At 40.3% G+C, this 26842-nt stretch overlaps 2 protein-coding genes across 3 annotated transcripts; both read left to right on the top strand.

The window, feature by feature from the left end:
* The first annotated feature begins 341 nt into the window (after positions 1-341).
* PWP2 (PWP2 small subunit processome component) lies at positions 342-15060 on the top strand. The gene is made up of 21 exons (XM_062515195.1): positions 342-359; positions 464-576; positions 1224-1318; positions 1666-1765; positions 2256-2399; positions 2820-2955; positions 3394-3614; positions 4084-4227; positions 4956-5026; positions 5707-5843; positions 6900-7048; positions 7654-7801; positions 8827-8977; positions 9314-9494; positions 10426-10573; positions 11471-11579; positions 11867-11932; positions 12081-12299; positions 13376-13526; positions 14553-14627; positions 14778-15060. The coding sequence occupies exons 1-21, from the start codon at positions 342-344 to the stop codon at positions 14935-14937; spliced, it is 2736 nt and encodes a 911-aa protein (XP_062371179.1). The 3' UTR covers positions 14938-15060.
* A 1349-nt stretch (positions 15061-16409) lies between these two features.
* Positions 16410-23861, top strand: GATD3 (glutamine amidotransferase class 1 domain containing 3). 2 transcript variants are annotated; one of them, XM_062488143.1, is made up of 7 exons: positions 16410-16670; positions 19268-19320; positions 19953-20066; positions 20400-20519; positions 21681-21773; positions 22097-22253; positions 22882-23861. In XM_062488143.1, the coding sequence occupies exons 1-7, from the start codon at positions 16557-16559 to the stop codon at positions 23008-23010; spliced, it is 780 nt and encodes a 259-aa protein (XP_062344127.1). In that variant the 5' UTR covers positions 16410-16556; the 3' UTR covers positions 23011-23861. The 2 variants fall into 2 exon arrangements, with proteins under 2 accessions (XP_062344127.1, XP_062344128.1); XM_062488144.1 differs by lacking the exon at positions 21681-21773.
* The last annotated feature ends 2981 nt before the right edge of the window (positions 23862-26842 follow it).

Here is a 26842-nt window from a genome sequence, read left to right as displayed (position 1 = left end):
CCTTCCCTTCCCTTCCCTTCCCTTCCCTTCCCTTCCCTTCCCTTCCCCTCCCCTCCCCTCAGGCCGTGTCCCGCTCTCCGTCCCTTCCCTTCCCCTCCCCTCCCCTCAGGCCGTGTCCCGCTCTCCGTCCCTTCCCTTCCCCTCCCCTCCCCTCAGGCCGTGTCCCGCTCTCCGTCCCTTCCCCTCCCCTCCCCTCAGGCCGTGTCCCGCTCTCCGTCCCTTCCCTTCCCCTCCCCTCCCCTCAGGCCGTGTCCCGCTCTCTGGCGCATGTGCGGATCCCGGCCCGGCGCCCGCCCTTCACCGCCGCAGTGCCGCGGCCGCGCTCTCTTCGTGTGGCCGCCATGCGCTTCGCCTACCGGGTGAGCGCGGGCCGTGGGGCAGCCCCCCTCATGCCCTTCATCATCTCCCCATCGTTTCCCCCGATCCCCAGCCCCTCTAACCCTGCCCCTTCCTGTCCCCGCAGTTCTCCGGCCTGCTGGGCACCGTGTACCGCCGCGGCAACCTCAGCTTCACGCGCGATGGCAACTCGCTGCTCAGCCCCGTCGGCAACAGGATCTCCATCTTCGACCTCAAGAAGTGAGAGCGGGGAAGGGCCTGGCGCTGCCAGCGGCGGGGGTTGGGGGGAATAAAGCTCTGAGGAGGTTTTGGAGCCCAATCCATGGGGCTCCCCGGGTTGCTCGGCCTGCCAAAATATCCTGGAAGGAGTCTGCTTTGGCATTAAAAGGTAGAGGCCTGCTTAGTGGAATACCTGTCACGGTGCTGTGCGGGTGCACCCACGTGCGGAGCAGCAGAGGAAATACGTAAAGGTGTATTTCAGAGGGGAAAAAAAAAGGAAGAATTAGACTTGTGTTTGATTTAGTTGTATGGTTTCTTTGTGTGCTTCTGTCTGGTATATAACGAAACGTAGAGCATCACCAGCCTTTCCTGTGTGCCGGAGCTGTGACTGATGCTCCCTGGGCCTACATTCCATTCCAGTCAGGAGCCCGTCTCTCATGCAGAATTACCATCCTGAGCTGGAAGGATCATCGAGTCCAGCTCCCACCTCTGCATAGAACAATCCACGTAATTGTTCCAGGGATTGTGAGAGCTAAAGAAAGTTGTAGGGGTTTTACATCCAAGTTATGTCTGTTGTCTTAACAAAGGCATCAAATCATATTTAATTGGGACAGAAGATGTTCTTCCTGCATTCCTGTTCCTGTTTCACCGTTCTGTTTTTGTTGCAGTAACAAGTGTGAGACGTTGCCCTTGGCTACACGGCTCAATATTGTGTGCGTGGGGCTCTCTCCGGATGGAAGCCTTGCCATTCTAATTGATGAAGGTACTTGCACAGAGACATCTGTTTTGTAAAATAATTCTGTTAAAATGCAGCCTTGAGAGGAGGAGATCTGTATTGTTAGGTGTTCAACCTTAACACAAAATTCAAAGTGGTCTGCTTTAAAAATTACGTTAGAATTTTTGGGGAGGTATCTTTATTTACAGAACTTAAAAATGGTTTGTTTACAGAATTTAGATAGTGTCTCATAATTTGGATTGTATTTTTAAATTTTAATAATATTAAGCACATTGTCTTGAAAAGTTCCCCCCCCTTTACAAAAAGGTTTGCTAGGGTTATGATTTCTTTGGGAATTCAGTTATTCTCATGATCCTTTTTTTCTGTCTGTACAGAGGGAGCTGCCTTGCTTGTGAGTTTGATTGGGAAATGTGTGATACATCAGTTTTATTTTCACAAGCCGGTTCACAGTGTCAGCTTTTCCCCTGATGGCAAGTAAGTAAAGAGTGTATGCTTTAGAAAAAACAACAGGAATTGCCCCTAGAATAAATTAGTTGTGATTATGAAGACATCATAATCAATCTGTGAATGTTTCCTATGCATGAGTGTAGGGGAGATTTGAGCTGATCAGGGTCACTTTATCTGTAAAGTTGAGAAGAGTAGAAAAGAAAAGCAAAGCCTTGGAAATACAATATCCTGTTTTGAGTGTTCAAACTTTTATTTTGAGACTTGGAGACTAAGAATTTCATTGTTCAGCTTCAGTGATTTTTACTGAAGGTTTTCTCTTTTATAATGCTAAAATGGGGGGTAATGTCAATCTACAAATACTTTGTTTTTCCTTAAAAAGCAATCAATTTTTATTGTTTCAGTAGTGTAGGAACCTTTTTATTGTTGTATTGTATTATTGTATTGCAGTCTGTACTGAATAGTTATTTGCTTTATCAGCTTTGTGTGCAATTATGTTTTTTTCTTTCTTTTATGCCAGGAAATTTGTGGTTACAAAAGACAATCTTGCATACCTGTACCATGCTCCTGGGAAGAAAAGAGAATTTAATGCATTTGTTCTGGATAAAACCTACTATGGCCCATATGATGAAACAACTTGTATTGACTGGACTGATGATTCCAAGTGAGTTGTTAAACTGAAGCACTGTCTAGCTGCACATACTGATATTTGAATGCACATTGCAGTCCCATTTTCTTTCCTCTAAAGTATTGTACTAGCTTTAAAAATTCTGGCTTTAATTAAAAAATATAATTAGGCAAACCAGAAAGTATAAAAAATGCATATATTGGGGATCAACAGTGGATTCTTGCTTGAAAATGCATAGTAATTCTTAAAAGGAACATATCTTAGGAATGTGAGTGTGGTTGACCTTTTAAATTTGTTTAACCCCTTCTACCTCTGCTACAGTCACTACCCTCAGCTTACAACCCTGTTGTTTGTAAAATAAAGTGGTGACTAGTGGGTTTGAGCTCAGAACACTCTCCAGCCAGTGAAGAGTTTTGCAGTCCAGTGTTCCAATTGGAATTGCCTTTTCTTTTGCAGGTGCTTTGCAGTGGGGAGCAAGGACATGTCTACATGGGTGTTTGGAGCAGAACGATGGGCAAATTTGATCTACTACTCTCTTGGAGGCCATAAGGATGTCATAGTAGCCTGCTTTTTTGAAGAGAACAGCCTAGATGTATGTGTAATCACACAACATGCTTGAATTTTAATATTAAAATAGCTGAAGCAGAATCATATCTGTAGGTGACTGTTTTGACAGTATCTCAGAATTTAGAAAATACGGAAGTGTCTCTTCATTAATCTGCCGTAATTATGTGTTTAAATTTGCTCCCCACAAACATTATATCTTTAAATATAAAAAAAAAAATATTTAGTTTAGCAGTAATGCTGACTGATAACCAAGTTGCCTTTGGTCCTTGCAATATTTTTCTGAGGGCAACCAAAATAATTCACCAGTTCTCAGGACAAGAAAACTCCTAGTTCAAAGCACCTTGGCTCCTATCCTGAGAATAGAATGCACACTTGCTAAGCCTTCTGCAAGTCCCTATTAATATTTTTGCAGAGCACAGAGCATGGTTATTGGACAATAATAATTTGTGTGCTTCTATTCTAGCTGTACACAGTTAGCCAGGACGCAGCTCTGTGTGTGTGGCAGTGTGACACTGAGCTGGATGGTTTGAAGCCCATGCCCCCTAAAGATGCAGCAAAGGAAAAGAAGGCAGCAGAAGATGATGAAGAGCTGCTTGAAGAGCCAAAGGCTGAAGAAATTCATGGGAAAGCTGATCCGAGTGAACAGGAGACTAGAAATAAAGTTAAATATTCACATGTTGCGAAGTAAGTGGTTTTCAGTTATCAAAAATCAAAGTTGTAATGGGAATTTATTGTACTGGGCTTTTTTTTTTTTTTCATCTGTTGTAACTTACTCAAAGCAGTATAAAACTGCCCAGGATTTAGGAATTTACTGCAGATCCAATTTTAAGTAGTTCTGGTAGATCTCCTGTCTGTCTTACTGTGATTATATGATGGGCACTACCTTTCACCTTGAGAATAACAGGTGTAATTTTAACAGTAAAAGAAATACTGGCTTATGGTGTGCTATTGTTTGGAACTCTCAAAGTGTAAATGGGATCTTTATTACAGTACTCTCTCTGAAGCTCTGATTTTTTGCCAGAAGGGGTTGGTTGACTTCAGGAGATGACATAAAGGTGGCTCATCAGCCTCTTTGTTGAGCTGCTTAGAGATGCAGCTCTAACAACATACTGTTCTTTAATATTCACCTTTTTTCTTGTTTCTTGGGTGCCAGGTATTTTTTCAATAAAGAGGGAGATTTTAATAACCTGACAGCTGCAGCCTATCACAAGAAAACACACCTTTTAGTAACTGGTTTTGCCTCTGGAATCTTTCACCTCCATGAGCTTCCAGATTTCAATCTGATCCACTCCTTGAGGTGAGGTATGGGGTTGTCACTATATTTGGTTTGGTTTTTGTGGGGGAAGGGAAGAGGTCTTTTTGCAGGAGTTTAATGTTTGTTTAATGGAGAACACATCATGTTAAGCAGTAAGGATGAATAAAAAAAGGACAAAAATCTTAAAACATGACTATCTAATACTGTAATTTCTGGAAAGGCAAAATCATAAATTTATCTAGTAAATACCATATAATTCCACTCCTTATCTTGGAAAAGTGAGATCTGAGTAAGGAAACTACTCATGAGTTACTGGTTGTTCCTGGCTAAAGATGTCTTTAATTCTGTCCATTTTAATATTTTCAGTTTCTTTGTAGAAAATACTAGCTGGAAAGTTCTGCACATGTAAAATTATCTGTAAATTGTGTCTAATTCAAGACATCAAATTAGATTCTTTTCCATAGCTGTAGGATGCCAGGTAAACAATTTCCATGTACAAAAAAAGCCTATTTTATTTTCTTAAACCTGGGGAGTTTTACTCTCTGTTGGGAAGCACGTCTTTGGGATGCATTTACTGTGCCTTCATTCTGAATAAGGAATGTTTGATGGTTTAGAGTGGAACAAATGGAATGAACTGTGTGGGTTTTGATGTTACAGTGGTACAGAAGTTCAGTAAAACAATCAAGCAACTTGCTTGTACAACATTAATAAATATTAGACTTGAAGTTTTATCACACAAGTTTGTTTATTGGTTAATTGTCTTACTTCAGTATTTCAGACCAAAGGATAGCTTCTATTTCTATCAACTGCACTGGTGACTGGATTGCTTTTGGATGTTCAGGTTTGTCAGGTTTTTTTAGTCTTTATTCATGGGAAAAATAAAGAATGTGGTGGGCACCCTTGCTGGTTTTGACTCCAAATGTTAAATAATTGATAGTCTAATATCTGTGGTGTCTAGGTATGGTAAAGCAAATACCACAAATGACTCTCTCACAGAATTCTGATGATTCAGGGAAGTATTTTGCTGATGCAGGAAAAAAATACATATTTTATCTAGGAAAGCTCTAACAGAGTTAGGGAGAGCCCAGATCCCTTGTAGTTAATTTCTCCTTTCATTCTGGGCTGTTCTCTCTTCCTTTGCCTCATGTTGCTCATGGCATTTTACAAAACTGCCTGGATGTTCCAGCATTCCTGCCCTGTCCGTAATGGTTTGCATGAAACCCAAAATTTTATGTGCAGCCCTGCTTTTCTTTCCAGTTCATTTATCATCTGGTTGATAGCACTGCTGCTGTAGTATTGAAAACATTCCAGCTAACAGCTCATTACCTGGAGGAAATTTTTGGGGAAATTGCCTTGAAGTTGTAAAAGGAAAAAGGTGTTACTAGGACTGAAGGATGCAGAATTCAGCTTGTTTTTTTTTCAGAAAAACCTTGGAGGTTTTTTTGTAGCATTGTTTGCCACTGTGTGTTTTGTGGCTTGCATTAGCAAGGGCATTTAAGGTTAATCCTGCTGTGCTTACAGGTCTGGGTCAGCTCCTTGTGTGGGAATGGCAGAGTGAGTCCTATGTGCTGAAGCAGCAGGGCCATTTCAACAGCATGGTTTCCTTGGCATATTCTCCAGATGGACAGTACATAGTAACTGGAGGGGAGGATGGCAAGGTAAGTGAAGCAATATTGCTGGAATATGAACTTTTAATAATGTACTAAGCAGCTTGACTTCCCATTTTATGTAAAAAGCTGTTACTGTAACTAGTACATATTTTTCTTATTATAATATCATAAATTTTTATCTTTCCTTAAAGGTTTTGATTTTTCTCTCTAGAGCATGTATTGCTTTGTAATTACTTGTGGCTGAAAATTGCATAACTTTTGCTTTCAAGCAAGTAGTTTTTTAATTATTATAGATCCAGGTGCCATAAACACAATAAATATCTAATTCATTACATGTTAATTTATTTATGGTTCCATGATATTTTTGGATGAATGAACTTCAGCCACCTAGCTTCTTGCCCTTTAATAATTGTTTGTTGAAATGAAATAAATTTCAAATTATTTATAAAAGTGCAATTTTTTTGTTAAATGTACCATTTCAGAAGCTTGTTATTTAAAAGAAAAATTATCTTCTCATGGATGATTTGCATTGAAATGATAGGCTGTGTGTACAGGTATTTCTGTTTTAAAAGATGTTTTGCCACAATGTCTTGGCACCTAAATGGGAGAACAGTAGTAGCTGATTTCTTATCAAAACTTTTAAATGTCAGAAAAAGATCTGCCACTATGGTTTCTGCCTTTCAGGATGAAAATTGGCCAAAACCCAGAAGTCTCAAACCGCAGAAAACCAAATGCATAACATTTTTGTTCAGGAAAAAACAAAACAAAACAAAAGCCCAACTGAAATACCTCAATTGAATTTGTCACCTGTCTTATTTGACTGTATTAGCCTGGGAGCTTGAGATGCTCACCAAGTGGTACTTTCCTTTAAAATTAACTTGTTTCAACTTCATTAGTGTCTATCTCCACTTACATTTTTATGTTGCAAATGTATCTTAAGAGGTTTAATGACACACTGGGGGCTCTTGATTGGTGTTTCTGAAAATCTTTTATGCTGTTGCAGAGTTCCAGAATTAGGTTTTCTTTACTCTGCTGTGGCCTTACTAATTTTCTCTCTTTACTGATGATGAAGATTCTAAGAAGTCTTTTTTGTCTGTCCTGCAGGTAAAAGTGTGGAACACTTCAAGCAGCTTTTGCTTTGTCACCTTTACAGAACACAACAGTGGTGTAACTGCTGTAGCTTTCACTTCCACTGGTTATGTTGTTCTGAGTGCTTCCCTCGATGGAACTGTGCGTGCCTTTGATCTGCACAGGTAACTCTGCATGAAAGCTTTTGTGTCTCATTTAGTCCTCAGCTTTCACACTCCCCCCAAAACACAGCACACTGCTGATTGCTTGTTTGAAGTCTCATAAAGGTGAGCAGCACTGCCTTACTGACTTTTGGTTCAGTCTTTGTTTTGAATTTAGATAGTAATTAAGAATGCTCTTAATCCATCCAGTTTCTGTGAAGAAAATTCTGGAAGAACTTTTCCTCAGAGAAGCTGGAAATCCAGGAAGATCATTGTCTGTCTTTAATGGGGAGAAGGCACTTGCCTAAGAACACTTTCCATAGTATAGTAGAGCTGTGGACAGAACTGGGTGTGTAAACAAGCCCATTTCTAAAAACTTGACACATGCTATTTAATAGAAAAAGCTCCTCAGATTACTTCTGTCTCTTATTTCTGCAGAGTTTTTCATACTTCTTTTCAATCTTGTAATCATGCTGAGGCATCACATCTAATTTTATACAAACAATATTTTTTCTGTACATAGCTTAGTCTTTACAAAACAAATGAGCTCCTTTTTTAAATAAACTTATTAAACACACATTGAAATCTACTTAAAATGTCCTCATAATTTCTTTTCACCTCTTCAACAGGTACCGGAATTTCCGTACCTTTACATCTCCACGACCAAGTCAATTCTCCTGTTTAGCTGTGGACTCCAGTGGTGAGATTGTGGCAGCTGGCTCCCAGGATTCCTTTGAAATATTCATCTGGTCAATGCAGAGTGGGAGGCTGCTGGATGTAAGGACCCACAGTGTTGGGAGGGCTTGAATTTAACACTGTGTGGAGTGTGGTGATACTCAGCAACTTTGGGATTAGTCAGGGGGTTTCAGTACAAGGTGAAGTGCTTTGTTATATTTATATTGAAAAGCTGGAGCTACACTATGTTGCTCTCAGCATTTTTTTTTGTATTTATTGCATGGAGGTCACCCTGAATTTGTGTGGGCAATAGTTTTTAAAGTTTTTGAGTAATGAGCTCTTTCTAGTGATGAAGTAACACCAGTATTGATGAGCTGACACATGAGCATGAGAGACTTTCTTTGTTCGGAGATGTTCTTTTCCACATATTTTTTGCAGGTGATGAAGAAATTGTAGTTGCTGTATTAAGCTGATACAGATTTCATGAACAGTTTTGCTGGAGCAGAGCAGGAGCAGGATTTTTCAATTATTTTTTCAATTCTTAGGCATTCCTGTGTATTTTGTACAAGTAGAAGAGCTCAGTGAGTCATGTATTTAATTTGGCACAGGCATGGAATACAGATCACTTCAGTGACTCAGGATGTACTTGACTGGCTCTCTAGAGTTTTGAGTTTAGTTTCTTTCCTTGATTTTTTTTTAGCAGTAGGAGCTCCTTGAAATGAAAATCTCTGTTAATCTTATTCTCAGTTTTTATTTTTGTTTTGATTCTGAAGTGTTATTCACGGGAGGAGATACTGAATTCTCAGAGCAATGGCTTGTTTTTTCACAGTTGGTGTGATTGTTTTGAAAGGAGGGAAAATGGCACATTGCATTCCTTAAGTGCGTGCATAGGAGTGGTTGTAGATGCCTATATAGTCGTGGCACGTCAAGGAATTTTTTAAAACTTGTGAAAATAGAAAGTTGAGAATCATTGGTGTGTATCGTGCCCTGTGTCCAAAGGTGATCTCAAGCATGTGTGGACAGGTCAGGCATCATTTACTGGCTATATCTGGAGTTTACTGAGTGCAGACTGCACAGATTTCAGTTTCTTTCACCTAATTCCAGGTGATTTTTTCTGCTTTTCTTAGGTCTTAGCAGGTCATGAGGGTCCCATCAGCAGCTTGTCCTTTAATCCGATGAAGTGTGTTCTAGCCAGTGCCTCTTGGGATAAGACTGTCAAATTATGGGATATGTTGGACAGCTGGAGAACTAAGGAGACATTAATAATGAACTCAGATGGTAATTTGTTTCATTTCTCATCTGTTATCAAATACAAAAATACTGTGTAAAATATGTTAACAACAGAACATGTCAAATATAGAGTCTCTACTCATTCATGGAAATGGAAATCAAAAGTTCAGATACTTAACTCTTGTACTTGGTTAAGAGTGCAATAAATAATTTAATTCTAGATCAGCTTTATAATTGTTGAAACATTTGTATGGGAAAAAGTACGGTCATACCTTTTACTCTTAAACTTTTTCTAATAGCTGAGATAAGATCCTAGAAAAACTAAGGATATTTTCTTAGAGAAGCATCTGACTGCATTTTTAATTGTTACTAAATTCTTCACAGTTCTTGTGGTTGCCTTCCGTCCTGATGGCAAGGAGCTCGCAGTTGCTGCTTTGAATGGCCAGATCACGTTTTGGGATCATGAAAATGCAGTGCAGACTGGCTCCATTGAGGGCAGGCACGATCTCCAGATGGGAAGGAAGGAGCTGGATAAAATAACAGCCAAGCAGGCAGCCAAGGGCAAGTACGTCCAGGGAGCTGCAGTGACAAGAGGGTGCCACTGGGTTACTTCTGAATTATTTTTCCATTTGTTTTCTGCATGAAGATTTCAGAGTGCTTCTGCTGTTCAGATATTTCTGATGCTGGATTTTAAAAGGCTGCCTGACATCTAGATGCCTCCCTTTTGTAGTTGATCAGCATCATTCTGAGCACATGTTCTTTCTCTTCAGTTATGGACTGGGATTGTCAACATAATACTGACTTCTCAGGCCAAGTGCTCAATTTGTTATGGGTTAAGTTTTTAAGTAGATACCTTCCTACAGAAATATTAATATGCACCCATTAGTATGTAGAAACTATTACATTTTAAGGTAATTAAATTATGGGGTTCATTACCTGTTGCTGTGCATGTGAAGTAATGTTTAAAGGCAAGTTGAATTTGTGTGCTCTCAGAAAATATGTCAGAGAAATGTGTTATTCTTTCCTTTTCCCCCTCCTTTTTTTTTCCCATGTTGCTTCCAGTCAAATAAAATTTTAAAAAAAGGAAACAATAACTTTTTGGAAAAAAGTTTTGGAAAAAAAGCAGTATTTTTGCTGTCAACCATGCTCTCAACCAGGTCTTTCAAATATGCCATGGATTTTTTTTTTCTATAGCTCTTCTGACTGTTTTTTAATGTTGTGCATGGTGTAGTTGAGAGCTCATTGACTGAGGTGTGACTCAGATTCAGAAGTATGGAATTCTTTCAAAAAGCTGTTGAAGTTCTGAATTGTCTGTGATTCATAGTAAAGCACCAAAGGCTTTGTACTAAATCTGTGTGTGTGAAGTACATAGCATATGAATGAAGATCTCCACTTTATCCATGGAGTGGTCATTCTCTGTGTCTTCACATTGTACTCATGTCTTTTAGCTCAGATGTAACAGTGAAATTAAACTGCTTTCTCTTTTTCTTTACCAGGTCTTTTACAACTTTGTGCTACTCAGCAGATGGTCAATCTATTCTGGCAGGTGGATTGTCAAAATTTGTCTGTCTGTATAATGTCAAGGAACAGATTCTTATGAAAAAATTCGAAATTTCATGCAACTATTCTTTAGATGCAATGGAGGTACGTGAGCACAGGAGTCTTTTTTTTTCATTTCCTCACCCCCACAAGACTATCGTTTTGGTATAACATCTCATTAAGAATGATTCATGAATTTTTTTTTAAGAATGGGTTTATTTTTGTGCAAGAGAGGGGGAAGGAAATATTCCTCTTGGAACAGAATTAATTCCTGAAACTCTTGCCAGATCTGTAGTGTGCTTTTGTTGAATGGGCAGAACTCTCAAGCATACTAAGTTAGTTGGCACTAGACTTAAAATGGAAGTGAAAATTTAAATTACCATCATTTTGTACTAAGCTAAGTCCCTGGGTGTCAGTTTGTGTTAGCAAAGAAATGAAGGAGGTTTTTTTTGTGGACACAGAACAACATCACTGACCTTTATAAGTTCTCTTTCTGAATATTGCCAAATGCCAAATTAAATTCCTTCAAAAGTAAAGTGAATGATGAAAAACATCAGATGGAAGAAAATTCCAGTAACCCTTTTCACCATCCCCTTATCAGGGAGAATGGTTATAGTTCCATTGTTCATGTCAGGCTGTATCTGACTCTGGTTCCAAGTATCCTTCTTTGTCAGCAGTGGTTTGTGAGCTGGTGTAGCTCAACATCTGGCTTGAAAGAAAGTGAACCAGCCGAAACAGCATCCTGGAAGGGATGGGTATTTAGAAATGGGGGCCAGGGAGGTCCCTAAAATCTCATTTACAGTGTTCTGGCCACGCAGCCCTTGCATTAGCACAGTGCAGTTATGGAACCTGCAGGGCAGAAAGAGTAGGGCTGCAGTGAGGAAGCAAACAGTGAATCTCTGGAGTAGAACAAAGTTATAGTAATGTGAAACCACAGTCTAAACTGAGCTCTGCTGTTTGAGAAGGTTTGGTGCAGTGACTGGAACTTGCATGTTTTCCCAGGAGTACTTAGATCGGAGGAAAATGACTGAATTTGGCAGCATGGCTCTGATTGATGAAGGGGGTGGAGGTGATGAAGGTGTTGCCATCCCTCTCCCAGGAGTAAAAAGAGGTATGGCTTTGTTCTCTTGTTTCTGCTTCTATGTGCATCAGAACCTTTGACACAGATAAGAAGGGTTTGATTTGTTGACCTCAGTTTTAACATCAGGATTATGAAATTTGATCCCACCACTTAAGCTGTAGGATCTCTTGGACATGGACTGTGCCTTCTTTACCCAGTCTTTAATTCTGGCAGCTTTTACCATGCTGCACATTATTTAATGGTAACATCATAGAGTTGATAAGTAGACTGTGAACTTGGGGTGAATATGTTAAATCACTTCTAAATTTCTCTTTTAGGTGACATGAGCTATCGACACTTTAAACCAGAAATAAGGGTGACTTGTGTGCGATTCTGTCCTACAGGTTGGTATCAACAATTAGTTTAGGATTTTTTTATTTTATTCCATATAAAATATTTGAAATAATAGAGTACTGGAGGATGATCATTACTCTTCTGTTTCCATTCTAGAGCCCCTCTCTTTGTTGTTAAATATTGTTATTTCTCTTCTAGGACGAAGCTGGGCAGCCACCACTACAGAAGGTCTCCTGCTCTATTCACTGGACTCTGGGCTAATTTTTGATCCTTTTGAGCTAGATATTGATGTCACACCCAGCAGTATACACAAAACACTGAGTCAGAAGGAATACACTATGGCTATCGTCATGGCCTTCAAGCTGAATGAAAAGAAATTAATTCAGGAGGTCATAGAGGCTGTCCCTAGCAGTGAAGGTGAGTGGATCTGCCATGATACTTGGCTGAGCTAGCTGTAAACAGATGTGCAAGCCAGAACAAGTTGAGGTGTAAAGGTAGACTTTTTAGTGTTAATTTATGTTTTAGTTTTACTAATCTACTTCATGATCATTTAGTGACTTTTCAGCATGGAATTTAATCAGGCCTAGATGTACATGCGGGGTTTTTGGATGTCATTTCTCAGAAGCAGCTGTTGTTGGAGGGGCACATCGAGTTTAACCTGAGTTAGCACTGTGCCTGTGTGATGAAGACCATTAACCAGTAACAAGGATGTCATCAGCAGTTTGAGGGAAGTGATGAATCTTGTCTGTTGAGCATTTGTGGCACCACATCAGGAGTACTGTGCCTAGTTCTGGGACTGACAGCACAAGAAAAGGCATTGATACTCCAGAACATCTGGTGGAGCACTTAGAAAATTATTGGAAGACCAGAGTACAACTGAGGAGAGGCTGTTGTAATCCACTGTTAACAGGATGATTGTGTGCCTGTTACTTAAGCAAAAGGTATTTTTGAGAGTGGATTGTTATAATGAGGTCATTTAGTTATGTGAGATTATTTTGGATGCTTCTAAATTGTGTTTATTTGTGCTGTGCAGTTGCTAACAGCATTCAGACACTTCCTGTATGGGCAGGTGACTTTGCTGTCTTTTCAAATATCACTTCATGCCTGATGGTTGTGCATAACTAGTTCCACTGAATACAGAAATTTGGGTGAAGTCAGGAGAAGCAACAATAAAGTCTATTACTTTAGAAAAGAGGAGGAAAGGATGGAAGTAAAAATTCTGAAGGAGAACTGCTGGGGAGAGTTCTCTGCTAGGAGGAAGAACTTGGAAAGGAGTTAATTTCTTTCTTTTAAATACAGCAGTGTTTGGAAGGTTCAAAGAAGGAACATTTGTATCCTGAGAGATTGTGGTACTGTACCCTGAAATACAGCACCACTTGCCAAAATGCTGCTTGCTTCTTCTTCCCCTTATGCTTTCCTGTGGTCTCTATGTTATTCCAAATAGTAACTCAACTCTATTGAATGTTTATGGTCTTTTTTTCCTTTTTGCACAGTTGATGTTGTCTGCTCATCACTGCCAGACCTGTATGTGGAGAAATTACTGGAGTTCCTGGCCTCTGCATTTGAGACCTCTTGTCACTTGGAGTTCTATCTTATTTGGGCTCATAAGTTGCTTATGCTGCATGGACAGAAGCTGAAAACAAGGTGAGATGCCACGAAAGTCAAAATACTGACAAGGATATTAAAATTAAATACCTGTTAGTTTAAGGCTTTTACTTAACATTTACTGACATTCTAGATAATGTCTAGAATGAGAGCACTTCAGTTTTACAACTTCTGTACTAATGGTAAAAGTTACAGTTTTGATCTTAAAGGTCTAGAAGGATTCTAGAAAGTGTGCATGACAGAATTTGAATGTGTTACTGGATTTGTGAAAGTATATTGCAGAAACATCTTTTCAAATATAACAGATAAAACTTGGCTTGAGTTGCTTGGACAGTAACTGCATAACGATTTCAAGAGTGATAGTAGAATTTTGGCAATTGTGTTTTTAAACAGTTATGCATCTTAAATGTAACTGAAAGGTGACGTGCAGGTATTGATTGCATTTTTACAGACTTAGCTTGTGATTATAGCTGGTAGTACTCTGCCTTCCTACGGAATACTTCAGAACTACATGGGCCTGGTTATATTCACTCTAGCCCTAATATGGAATTCTTGGATTCTAGGAACACCACCAGGCAAATTTACAAATTTAAAATGGGCTAAGTGATAGGTAATCTGAGAAGGAGTCCTGCAATTGAAAAAACAGTGCATTGTGTAACTCTTCCTTGCTTCAAAATGGGTATTGATGTTTTAGTTCCTGAAATGACTGGAACAGAATTTCTCCTTTTGTTCCTGCTAGAGTAGAAAAGGACAATTTAAAACAAACTCCTTGTTCACAAAGTCTTGTAATATATGGAAAGAACTGTCATTGCTGCAGCAAGCAGAATTAGCTCTTCCAGATGCAGTTGGACATTAGAAAAAATATTTGTCACAATATGTTACTTATATTGATTGTAATCATTGTGGGCAGAGTCAAAAGCAGAGAGCTTTTGTTTCTTTAGGATTATCTTAAAAAGTTGGCACTGAAGTTGTATGCTTGTCAAAATCTTGAGAGTACAGAATAGTCCTAGATTTCCATATGTGAATATGAACTGCAGTGCAAATTGCATGTTTTTTCCATCCAAGGTCAGTGAAGCTGCTCCCTGTGATCCAGTTCCTTCAGAAGAGCATCCAGCGTCACTTTGAAGATGTTTCAAAACTGTATGTATTGTTACATTTGAAAGTTCAAATCAAAAATCTGGAGTGATTTGGGGGGGGTGACAGTGTGGTGTTAAAACTTTTGAGACAGTCTTCTTTTAGAGTTGTTTTTATTTTAGGAGGAAAACAGTGTTTTCCTGTTTATTTTTACAGCTGTGAGTGGAACATCTACAACATCAAATACGCCTTGGCCATTTCACAGCAGCGGGGCATGAAACGTCCAGCAGAGGAAACACCAGGGGATGAAGAAGAATTGGATTCTGACAGTGATTATCTTATGCAAGAAGCTCATAAGGATAACTTGAGTTCTTAATTACTCTTTGTGAGAGGGAGAAAACCTCAGACAGTATTTTATGCAGTGGTATTCACTGAGAATGAGTGGCCCTCATAGTGGCATCTGTTCCTAACAGTGTGATGGAGTTCCATGGGGTGGAAATGTAGGATATGCCATGGATGGCACTTTGCCTGTTTCCTGTACTGTGTGGCTGTAAACTTGACAGCATTGATTTCTTGATTAACTGATTTCTTTTTAAAAATAATAATTCCTGATTTCAAGTAAGATAACAAAAAAGTGTTCTTAGTGAAGTTAGAAGTATGATTGGAAGAAGTTTGTTCTTTATTAGAAATGCCTTGCATATTAAATATTGTGAATTTTGTATGTCCTACGCTGGACTCTGAATTTTAAAATGGATAAAAAATTTTCTTAATTGGAAATGTACTGGTCTCAACTTATTTTAAATGTTTTACTTGGATTTAATATGTACATGTTTTTGGAACATTGTTTTCTTAGTTCTTTAACCTCCAAATGTGATGATAAAGAGGAGAAATGAGGACCCATAGCAGCAAATATTGGAGAAAATTTATTGGCCTTTACAACTTGTGTCGAGGTTTGATTGACAGCCTTGAGATACTGGAGTGAAAATTTGTTTGGACCTAACCAACTCAATAATGTAACTTAAACTTTAAGAGAATGTTACAAATGTCATGGCTTGTTGGGTATTTTGGGTTTTTTCTTTTTTTGATGACAGCCCTTTCTTGTATTTTTTAAAAAAATATTGTTTATTAACACATTAAAACCTGAAACTTCTGATGCCCTCTGTTTCTGTGAATTGATGGGAGAACTGGCTAATAAGAGTGGGATCTGAATACAAAGAATTGGGTGTGTTCTCATAATAGTTTCAAGCCACATTCTGAAAGGGCTGCAAATATCACCAATGATCTGGACTTGATTTCCTCAGCAGATTCTGCTCTTTTGGATTTGTTTTCTGGTCACATTTCACTGTTGAAATAGAGGAGAGGTATAAATATTAACTGTGATGAGGTCTCCCCTCAGTCCCCTCCAGGCTGAACTGACCAAGTGCTCTCCCCACAGCTTCTCCTCAAGGCCTTCACCATCTTCATTGCCCTCCTCTGGACACTGATAGTTTAATACCTTTCTTTTCAGCCTTTCAGTCCCGTCTGTCCGTACATCCAGGATTGTCCGGTCCCAGAAGCAGAACGCAGCACTTCCCAATATTCAACTTCACACAGATAGTGACAGCCCATCTGATTTATCAAGGTCTCTCTGCAGGCCCTCCGTGCCCTCGAAGGCCCCAACAACGCCTCTCAGCTTTGTACGGTCTGCCAACTTGCTTATTTTCCCCCTGTAATTTCGGCCCCGTTATCTTTTTTACCCTCATTCCTCTTCCCACCGCGCCATTCCCGATGGATGAGGGTCGGGAAGGGAGCAAAGCCCTGAGGTGGCCCCTCCCCGCCTGCAGGGGGCGCCGCCAAGGGCGCGGCGGCCATCGCGGCTCCCGTGGGCCTCAGCCGTTCCGCTTCCCGGCTCCTCCGCTCCGCTTCCCGGCTCCTCCGCTCCGCTTCCCGGCTCCTCCGCTCCCCTTCCCGGCTCCTCCGCTCCCTTTCCCGGCTCCTCCTCCCAGGCCCTCAGCCATGCTGGCCTCCCGAGCCCCGGCCCTGTGCACCGCGCTGCGGCGAGCAGCGCCCGGCGGCCTCGCTTCCTTCCACTCCTCCTCTCGGCGCTGCCGCGCTGCCCGCGTTGCTGTGGTGAGTAATGGAGGAGCGCGGGGCAGCGCTGAGGTCAAGCGTTTGTTTGGTTAGTTTTTGGGGTTTTTTTTATTATTATTTTTTACTGTCTGGCTCTCCACAGCCACCCTCGGCCCTGTAGCCGGGGTCGCTCCGGCGGTGGGGCCGGTGCAGGGGAAGGCTCGGCGGGGCAGCGGCCTGGGAAAGCCTCGCCTGGTGTCTGCGACAGCTGGAAACGCTGGAGAGACTCTAAACTTGAGAAGAGAAGGCTGCTTACAGTTCAGAAACTTGGAGGAAGCCAGACCAGGAGTGGGAAGCATGTAAAAATTGGTTTCTGTATAGTTGTTGGCCTGGAGGTGGTTTGGGGAGAACCGCAGAATGATCGGATGGGTCAGGCTGGGAGAGACCAGAGTTAAACCAGGTCCAGCTCAAGCAGGGCCAGCCCAGAGCACAGGGTTGTATCTAGACGGTTCTGGAATATCTTCAGTGAGGGGCACTCCATACCCTGCTTGGACAATCTGTCCTAGTGCTTGGTCACTGCACAGGAAAGAAGTTCTTCCTTTTATTCAGGTGGAACTTCCTTTGCATTAGTTTATGCCCATGCCTCTCGTCCCATTGCTGGGCACCTCCGAGCAGAGCGTGGTCCATCCTCTGACACCCCCTGTTTAGATATTTGTACACTCTCAGTCATCTCTTCTCGAAGCTGAACAGCTCCCTCAGCCTTTCCCTCTAAGAGATTCCTCAGTCCCTCACTCATCCTCCACTGAACCCACTCCAGGAGCTCTGTCTCCTTTGTACTGAGGAGCCCAGGAGGATTTAACTTTAAATAGTTTACAATGTTACTGGGTGAGGTACTGGCAGTTAATAGAGTTGAACTGGGTTATGCTTTTTGGCAGGAAGGGGGTAAAACATGTTACAAATACAAAAGAAAGCAAAGAGATGGAAGAGCTACAAATTCCAAAGGAAAATACAGGCTGTAGATGGTGTCCCAAATGGATGCACAGCTTTGGAATTCAGTGGACAGTGTTTGAAGCTCAAGCCTTGCATAGTCTAGATAGCATTAAACATAAAGGAATAAAAAGCCATTACCTACATGAAAAAATCTGATTGGGGCAGAATTGGCTTGGGAAGGGGCAGAATGCTGATCCAAATGGCTAAAAAGTAACCCAGCAGGAATGCTGTCATTTTAGCAAGCCACAGCTTTTTAAATACAGCTGGGAAGACAAATGGGATTTTTGACATTAGTGATGTAAATCTTTGACTGTGGTAAAAGACAGATTTGTTATCAAGCAGGTACTGAAAGAACAGAAGAGGTTTTTATATCGAAGAGTTTGCAATAATAATGTTTCAATATTTTGGTTTCACTGAGTTTCAAAAAAATTTAAAGTGTTGCACATAGAGCATAACCTTAGCACAATTGCTTGTCTGTTTATTCAGTCTAAACTAAATGAAAGATAAAACAAAAAGTTATTAAGTAAAAAGGAAGCTCTTAAATATCAGAACAGGATTAACGTGGACAGAAGAACATTCATGTATCTTGCTCATTTGGTGAAGTGATGGTGATATTTGGTGAAGTGATGGTGATATTTGGTGAAGTGATGCCCATGATAGTAGACAACTGGGTATTGTGACCTGAAAGTCCCTTCAAGTCCAACATTATTAGCTTAAATGTTTTCAGTTGTGAGTTTCTTTTCAGTTGTGAGTTTCTGTTCATCTGTCTATGTTTAAAAACTCTCATGCTTAAAAAAAAAAGAAAAAAAAAACCTGAGGGAAAACCAGGAAGGAACAGATTAAAGTAAAAAAAAAAATAATAAAAAAAGGAAATTGACTTCCTTACTGGATTTTTTTCTTTCAGAACAAAGAGCCAAACGAAAAGCCCCGAAAGAGCTCATCTGTATACTTTCGGGAACTTGAAAACCTTTGGATTTTTTTGGTTTTGTTTAATTCTTAAAATGGCTTTTAAAAAAAATTTCTCCTTCTACTTTGTCAGATCCTCCACCCACACAAGGGTGGCTGACCGCTTTGTGCTTTTTATTCTCTGGTGTGTATAACAAATTAAAAGTATTTCCACACGGTTAAAGAAAAGCATGGCTAATACAGCAGAATTGCATTACTGTATTGAAAGTGATTTAGCTGTTCATCTCTGATGCTCGAGTAAAATATAGCAGCAGGTAAAGCAGTTTATTTTACGTGCCACCACGAAGTACATTTCTGTCCCTCTTCTGATTGATGTGCAGCTGGATGAGAAAGTGTTTTATGTGCATGTGGACACTTTGTAAGAAAGATGGATGACACTCAGAGCAACCCACTGTGTGCACAAAAAAAAACATACCTAAGGTAACATGTCAGTTGATTAACTGTGGTATAAATGTATAAGCCAGGAAATAAATATTACTTCTCAGGTTATTTCTGAGCCCTGTGATGGGTTGCTATAAATAGGAAATGCCAGTTCTGCAGTGTGTCAAGTGGTGACACCAGTGCTAATAGCATGGTGTTCACACAGTAAGAGCTTGCTTTTAACTTGGCATTTCTTAACTATTTTTAAAAATCTTACCTTGTGAAAGATCCTGTAGGGAGTTTTGTGCCACCTGCAGTACTCTGTTAATTTCTCACTGCAGGTCCTGTCTGGCTGTGGTGTCTACGATGGCACAGAAATCCACGAGGCATCAGCGTAAGTTGCTTTTTGGGACTGTGGGTTCCAAAAAAGTCTCCATTGCATTGCAGCAGTTAATTTAATTTAATTTTGCTGTCTCTGGCCATCAGAATTACCCCAAGAGATGAATGATTAAGCTTTCTCACAGTTTCTCACAGCCTAATTGTGAGCTCAGGCTGCATTCTTGTATAACTTGGTGATTGTCCAAAGGTGCAGCACTGTGCATGTGATACCAGAACACTGAGTCTGAGAGAGACTCTCCTCAGAAACAGAAATTCAGAGTTCCAGATTCGATCTCAAGAGAGTTAAATACAGATTTAATTTCAGAACCACTTGATTTTCCATTCATGGGGCTAAATCTAACAGTAAAATTTTTAATGCATAAGTGGAATTAACTCTCACTGTGAACTAATAAGAGGTGTGTCACCTAGACCTAGATTAAATGTTAATGGCTATGTTAATTATGGGATCCTTCCATAACACCTGGGGACCTGGAGAAAGGAAGTTTTTGTTGTTCCTGGTTGCCTGCTTTGGTAGGATGTTTTTCCTCATCTTTCAAAGTCAGTTGGTGGAATATTTGTAGCAGATTTAGCAGTCAGATAAGGCCTCTCCCTTAAAGTTTTCTGCATGTTGTATGTCCATTTTTGTAGTGTACTGGTACACCTGAGCCGTGGGGGAGCTGAGGTTCAGATGTATGCTCCTGATGTCCCTCAGATGCATGTCATTGACCACAGTAAAGGGCAACCAGCTGAAGCTGAGTCAAGGTAAGTCTGTGGTGTGTTAGGCATTCTTCAGATGTAGCAGCCTGCAATGGCTCTTGTAGCACTTGGCTAAATGCCTTTAGTAGCTTTATGCCTGCTGTGGTGGTTTTCTTGGAGAGAAGATATTACATGAGTTTTCTGGACTTGATTATATACAGTCTGTCAGTGCCTGTGTTTCATTTAGTAGCATTTCAGAACCATCAATAGCTTCAATTACTAAATATCAGTGTTCTTGCTCCCTCCCTTCCTCACCATCCTCTTCCTCTGCAAAACTTTATTTACACTGTTCTGTGTGCAGATGCTTAATTAATCACGTTTTATTTCTGGTTCTTCAAGGAATGTTTTAGTGGAATCTGCAAGAATTGCTCGTGGTAAAATCACAAGCCTGGCTAAGCTCACTACAGCAGACCATGATGCTGTGATATTCCCCGGTGGATTCGGAGCTGCCAAAAACTTGTGAGTGCCAACTCAGCATCAGATTCCTCAACTAAGTATTCACAATTAACTGTGCATAATCAGCCTGGCAAAGAGAAGGCTTTGGGGTGATCTAATTGCAGCCATTCAGTACCTGAAAGAAATGTGCAGAGAAGATGGAGAGACTTTTTAGAAGGGCCTGGTGTGATGGCACAAGGGGGAATGGCTTCCAGCTGAGAGTAGATTTAGATGAGATACTAAGAAGAAGCTGCTTGGTGTAAAGATGGAGAGGCACTGGAGCAGGTTGTCCAGAGAAGCTGTGGATGCCCCATGTTTGGCAATGTTCAAAGCCAGGTTGGATGGAGCTTGGAGCAGCCTGGTCAAGAGGGATTTGTCCCTGCTTATGGCAGAGGAATTGGAATGAGATGATCTTTAAGGTCCCTTCCAGCACAAACCATTCTGTCATTCTGTGAACCAAGATTCGCACAATAATATCCATAAATGGCCTTGTTTACTACATATGTAAAGCCTAATTAGCAAGGATAACTCCTTTCAAAGTCTTGTCATTGTCTTGTTTTAAATTCTCTGAACAATGTTGATGAGATTTCAAGAGTTTAGATAATGTGTAAGAAGCCTTTTTCCTCCCCCTAGTGGTGTTTTCTTTTTGGGTCTGAGGGAAGTGAAGGTAAAACTTGAATGGTTTCAGGTGCTTGTAGTGTTATTATTCTGTTTCTTCCTCTCTGCCTTCCAAAAAATCCCCTTTATAATTATAAAACAACAGCTGGCTCAAAAAAAAAAAAAAAGGAAACAAAAAGTGTTAGCCATGTGGAATACTGATTATCTTGCTATTGAGATGCTTTTTTGTTGGCTTTGAGAAACACGAATGTTACTTCCCTTTTCTTCTTACATATGGTTCTTCTTTGAAAAGATTGATGTTCAACTTCATAGTAATCCTAGAAAGCTGATTTGATAATTCTCATTTTGAGATGCTTTTATTAAATAAGGGACTTTCTGGCAGCCCAAAGCCATAGAAGAAAGACATTTTGGCAAAGCATTGATGGTCATCTACAGAGTGTTTATAACCAATTTTTTAGTAGCTGTTAAGTTTGGGATGATCCTTTGGAGCCAGTTTCACAGCAGATAGGCAAATACCTCTGTTTGTAGGTTTATACAGAGCTTTGTGTAAGTTTCTTGTTGTGACAGATCTACCTTTGCTGTTGATGGGAAGGATTGCAAGGTGAACAGAGAAGTTGAGCGAGTCCTGAAAGACTTCCACAAAGCAGGCAAACCTATTGGGTATGTATGTGAGTTGGATGGCATTTGTTTGAAAGTGTGAGCTTGGAGACAACCTGTGTTTTGTTGAAATGTGCAGCTGCTGTTGTTGAACTGGAGAAAGTATCTTGTGTTTTTATCACTTGTAGCCTGTTTTTTAAATGCATTTTTCAAGATTCATGTGTGTAGGTGTTTGTCAAAGGAGAGGCTGAGGAAATGCTGAGAGGAAATTGCCTTGTGATGTATCTCAGATTTTCAAGGTTGTGTCCATTTGAATCTTGTCAGTTGTGAGCAAGTTCTGGAACAGTGCTGTTGCAGAATTGCTCTTACAATTCCTTCTGTTTCAGCCTGTGCTGCATTTCTCCAGTGCTGGCAGCAAAGGTGCTCTCTGGTGCTGAGGTAACTGTGGGCCACGAAGAAGAGGAAGGGGGCAAGTGGCCTTATGCTGGGACTGCAGGAGCCATCAAAGAGCTGGGAGCAAAGCACTGTGTGAAAGAAGTAACCATATCCTTTCCTGGTAATTTCCATGTTGGAAGACAGTTTAGAAATGTGTCATTAAAGGAATGAACACATGTAGGATCTGTGCTTTTCCACATAGATTTTCATGGGAATGTGCAGTGGGTAGCAGATAACAGTGGTGCAGTGCAGGGTTAGAAACTCTCCTGTTACACAGCTGTGTAACTACTGCTGTGTAACTACACACTGGGAGTTAGAAGTTGTTCTCAGTCAACTCCCTTGGATGCCCAGTAATGCACTTAAGTGCTGGATGAATTTTCATATAAAACTGGTGTGAGTTATAGCTGGTCAGTAAAAAATCTTTGAGATTTTTATTCTTTTCCTGAAGTCTAATGCTTCAGACTGTACTCAGAGACATTTTATTACCATCAGTGAATTTTGTAGGTTTTCCTTGTGTTTCTGGTGTTTCCACAGGTTTCTCATGCAGCACTTGTATTTCTGGCAAAAATACCTTGCCATTGCTTGGAGTATAGATTGCAGCTATCTTTACAGCTGGATAGTATCACATATTTGGAGGATGTTTTTATAGGATAGTGGAGCTGTGAGGTTTTGTCAGTGCTGCTTCAATTTTGCAGCCAGCATTGCAAGTGCTGTGTTCTCCTTAACTCCTTTCTACGAAGCTCATGTGGATACAAAAAATAAGGTGGTGACCACCCCTGCATTTATGTGTGAAACAGCATTACACCATATCTTTGATGGCATTGGGGCAATGGTAAAGAATGTGCTAAAATTAACTGGCAAATAAAATCAGAAATGTTTAAATTTAGGACATAGTATCAAACATATCATGGACCAATGGAGACATTTGCACCTGCTTGTCCTGTTCACACTCTAGTGAATGCTGGTATGAAGCTGATTGATTTCCAGCTGCAGGATTTTCCATGCCTTTTTGAGAGAGAGGCATTGCAGAGGACAAGGAGCCTGGCCTGAGACACAGAGCATTTTCTTGAGCTTTTCCATCTGGAGAGAGCTGGCTGGATGCGTTCTGAAACAAAGTCTTGCCAACACACCAATGTCAAACCAGTTCTAAGGGGGAAACAGAGACTCAAGGCCCTTTCAGAAGCTGAGGGCAGATGTGTTGCAGGGATTTGGCAGGTGGCAGCATGCCTAGAGGATGAAGAATGGGAGTAGAAGGGAATAAATGCTTGGTTCAAGATACCTAAGCTCAGGCCTGTGTCTGGGAACTAACAGCCAGGGTCACCTGTTGAGGGAAAAAACATCTTCCACAACTTAATTTAATTCAGTGTTAATGAAAAGATCTTTGTCCATTTTAAAGAATCCCTCTTTCACAAACACCAGTCAGCAGCAGGACACAACTGCCACAACAGTAGCACTTTGAAAAACTCATCCATTGGCCCATTATAGTTTTAAAAGGTCTTGAAATGAAGAAGAAAGCAATTATCCGCTGACTTGACGCACAACTCTTAAGGACAGCACCCTTGTTAAAGCTGTTGTATGACAAGTACTGAATGGAGTAAACAATCTCAAATTATCCTAACTTCCCCTGCTTTAGGGTAGTAAAGCTTTCTCCAAAGAAGTATTATTGAATGTCTGGAATAATGATGTATAAATAAATAAATTTCTGCCTTTATCTTACCGTTGTACTTTCACTTTTGTTTGGGAGCTGCCTTTGATAACTTACACTGGTTGGTTCATTTTAGCAGTTTTTCTGCTTTTCAGTTCACCAATTTTCTACATTTTTTCCATATAGAATCCAGAATCTTCTCCACCTCTTCCAAGTTTTTTGTCATTTTCTATTGAGCAGGACACAACATTTCTCAAATTCAGACAAAGAAGAAAAATTATACCCCTTACTTTGGATTAAAGTTTCTCTTCCATGACAGATTTGCTGAAGTAAACCCGTATTTTCAAGGGAGAATTGTGTTCTTCATAAATGAATCTACAAGGCTTAGATTGAGTTGGTGTATGGTAAATGCCATTTTTGGCTGAACACTTGGCAGAGGTGTGGGGTGACTTTTTTTATTGGGGCAAGCGAAGAGGAGCTTGAGTGTGAATGTTGGGCGTGCTCAGCTTGCTCAGTCAGGGTTCAGGGAATAAGCATTTTTGCTTCTGGAGTCTCCTAATGATTAATTTTTGGTCTCTGAAAGAAAAGAAATGACGTTTGGAGTCAGAAGATTTGAATTTGTACTTCGGTGCTGGCACTTTTCTTGGGAGATTTCAGAGACTCCTGTGCAGATCACCAACTCCAGTGAGGTTACAAAGGAATCAGACATAGACACCAAGTCATTATGAAAGTAGGCATGGTTCATCAAGTGGATTTTGGACATTTCTTTGAAACTTTTTTCTTATGCATCAAATTCTTAATTAAATTTTCAGTATAAAGTTGGTAAGAAACAGAATTTAAAACACTGCCACTATAATTCAGTGTAAAAATACCCCTTCATGAGCTTCACTTGTACAAAGTGGATATTTATAGAATCAATTTTATACACAGAGGCTTTGCAGAGGATGAGAGGTCGTTGTTCATATAAATGTAATAACAAAGTGCATGTGTTTCCCACATCTGCAGGAGGTTTAAAAGAAATTTGGTAATAGAATATAGCACAACAGAAATGGCATTGAAATCCCCAGGCTGGAAGAACAGCTGTTGTCCCTCTGTTAACAGCACCTTCCTCTGCTGCAAGAACTCAGCTCTGGGTCAAACCTTCCCATGAACTCCCTCACCACAGCAGGGTTGAGGGCTGGAATTTAAGGTTTCTCATATCTACAGTTCCTAGTAAGTGAAGCTGTGGTGGCACAAAGCTGCCTTAGATGCTCAATCTTCAGATTGAGGTGCCCTGAGATAAAGGGTGATCTTTCGAAGAAATTGCTGTTACCATCAGCAAGCAGCTGTGGGAAGTTGGTTGGATCATCCAGATGGTGCCTTTTTACAGTCCTCAACTCTTTTTGCCCTTCTTTTTTAATTTCTCTGAATTTAGAGGATGGGTTTTTATAAGGAAGAAAGAATCATGGACTAGAATTGGCTTTCATTTTTAAAATTCTCTCTTAATTTCCCAGTAACACACTGAATAGAAATCTCTGATACATTTTTTCAAGGATTTGGTGGTGTGGGTTTTTTTGGTTGAGATTGTTAAGTGTTTTTGTTTTAGTTTTCATTTTTTCTTATCAGAAGAAAGATGTTTTAACTTAGATGGAAGATGCAGGATTGTCATCTTGGCTTTCAGACAGTGTAATTTCAGAGGGAAATTCCACATGTATTTAGATATTATTATTAGAGATTTGTCTACAAAGCTGGGATTTTCCTTTCCTTCCATAGGGCAGATTGGAGCTGGTGAAGGGTTTGCTACTTTCAGTCAAGTGGGCAGGAGTTTATGATTAATGTGTTTTGCTAAATGCTACCAGAAATAAGAAGTGAAACAGGCTTCTTGAAGCCTCCACAAGCAATACCTGTCTTATGGATTCCTGACCTTTCTTTTGGGAAGCATTCAAGAGCTTTGTGCTGCTGAAAGGGAGTTGTAATAATTGTGTTTTTGCTCGAGTTGCTTTTCTAGTGCTTGCAGGATTAACTTGCAGGGGTGGTAGGAGCTGCTGCCTCTCGGCTGTGATTCTGCTTGTCCCCTTTTTCCTCACTGGTGGTTACACACAAACCCTGTTTTATGAAAGGTTTCTCTACTGGTTGTTGCATTGTTCACAGATTCGGCAGCGGTGCTTTTCTCTTCTAAAAGCAGAAATGAGAGTCGGGGTTTGAGAAGCCTGTTTTGTTTTTTACCCTTTGGTTTGTGGCTACAAGAGACACTTTTGGGGAGAATAGAAAGCCAGCAGAGGGCACTTGGTGAACAACTTTCTGTGCACGGTTCCATTTACCCGGGGACAAAATTCCAGCTGTGTGACAGCTGGAACGTAGGACAATTCTACAGGACAGTTTTTTGGATATTTTGGACCCATACGGAGAATAAAACAAGTATTTCTTCCTCCTAGCTTCACAATAATAGATAGGACATCCAATTCCATTGCAGTGAATGCATTTGTCCTGCTGTGTTGTTAAGTTTCATTTCTTCAGCATGATTATTTATCCCCCTGAAAATATAGTAGCAAATACACATCATTTAAGCTCTAGCCCCTTCCTGTGATATAGATATATTAAAAAGAGTGAAGAAAAGCATAGTATAAAGTCAGAAAGGTGCACAGTGAGGTTTGGGTTTTTTTGATGGGGTTGGGGTTTTTTTTTTTGGTTTCTTGTTTGGGTTTTATTTAAATACCAGTGGTGTTTTGACCAACATGACTGAAAATGAAGGTTTGTTGGGAAGAACTTTTACCAGGCCTAGAAATGTCCCTGGAAGGAAACGCACTGTTACTTGAAGTGTCTGTGGCTTTGCAAGCTAGCAGTATTTTATATGTGTGAATATGCACGCACTTATAATTGTTTTTCAGGGTGGGGACTTATATAATCCTTCACCTGCAAATAATTAATAGTTGCCTGCATTCCAGGGCTTGAGTCTTTTCTTTGACCTGATTTTCTTCTCCTGGCTTCAAACGCCTGAGGGGAACCTTGCTTATTGAATGGGTGAGCCTTAACTCTCAGGAGAATTAAGGAGCTGATATTTGGTTATTTTCTC

This window comes from Cinclus cinclus, chromosome 2 (assembly GCF_963662255.1).
Source record: "Cinclus cinclus chromosome 2, bCinCin1.1, whole genome shotgun sequence".
NCBI lineage: Eukaryota > Metazoa > Chordata > Aves > Passeriformes > Cinclidae > Cinclus > Cinclus cinclus.
Note: the sequence above shows the minus strand (reverse complement) of the source record. Positions and strands in the feature narration are given on the sequence as shown.

Bases quoted from the DNA above. Each gene is read 5' to 3' on its own strand.
- PWP2 (XM_062515195.1), top strand. The intron at 577-1,223 runs GTGAGAGCGGGG...TTTTTGTTGCAG, and splicing joins TCCATCTTCGACCTCAAGAA to TAACAAGTGTGAGACGTTGC. The intron at 5,027-5,706 runs GTTTGTCAGGTT...CTGTGCTTACAG, and splicing joins GATTGCTTTTGGATGTTCAG to GTCTGGGTCAGCTCCTTGTG.
- GATD3 (XM_062488143.1), top strand. From the start codon at position 16,557: ATGCTGGCCTCCCGAGCCCCGGCCCTGTGCACCGCGCTGCGGCGAGCA. The intron at 21,774-22,096 runs GTATGTATGTGA...CTTCTGTTTCAG, and splicing joins AAAGCAGGCAAACCTATTGG to CCTGTGCTGCATTTCTCCAG. The intron at 22,254-22,881 runs ATATCCTTTCCT...ACTCCTTTCTAC, and splicing joins ACTGTGTGAAAGAAGTAACC to GAAGCTCATGTGGATACAAA.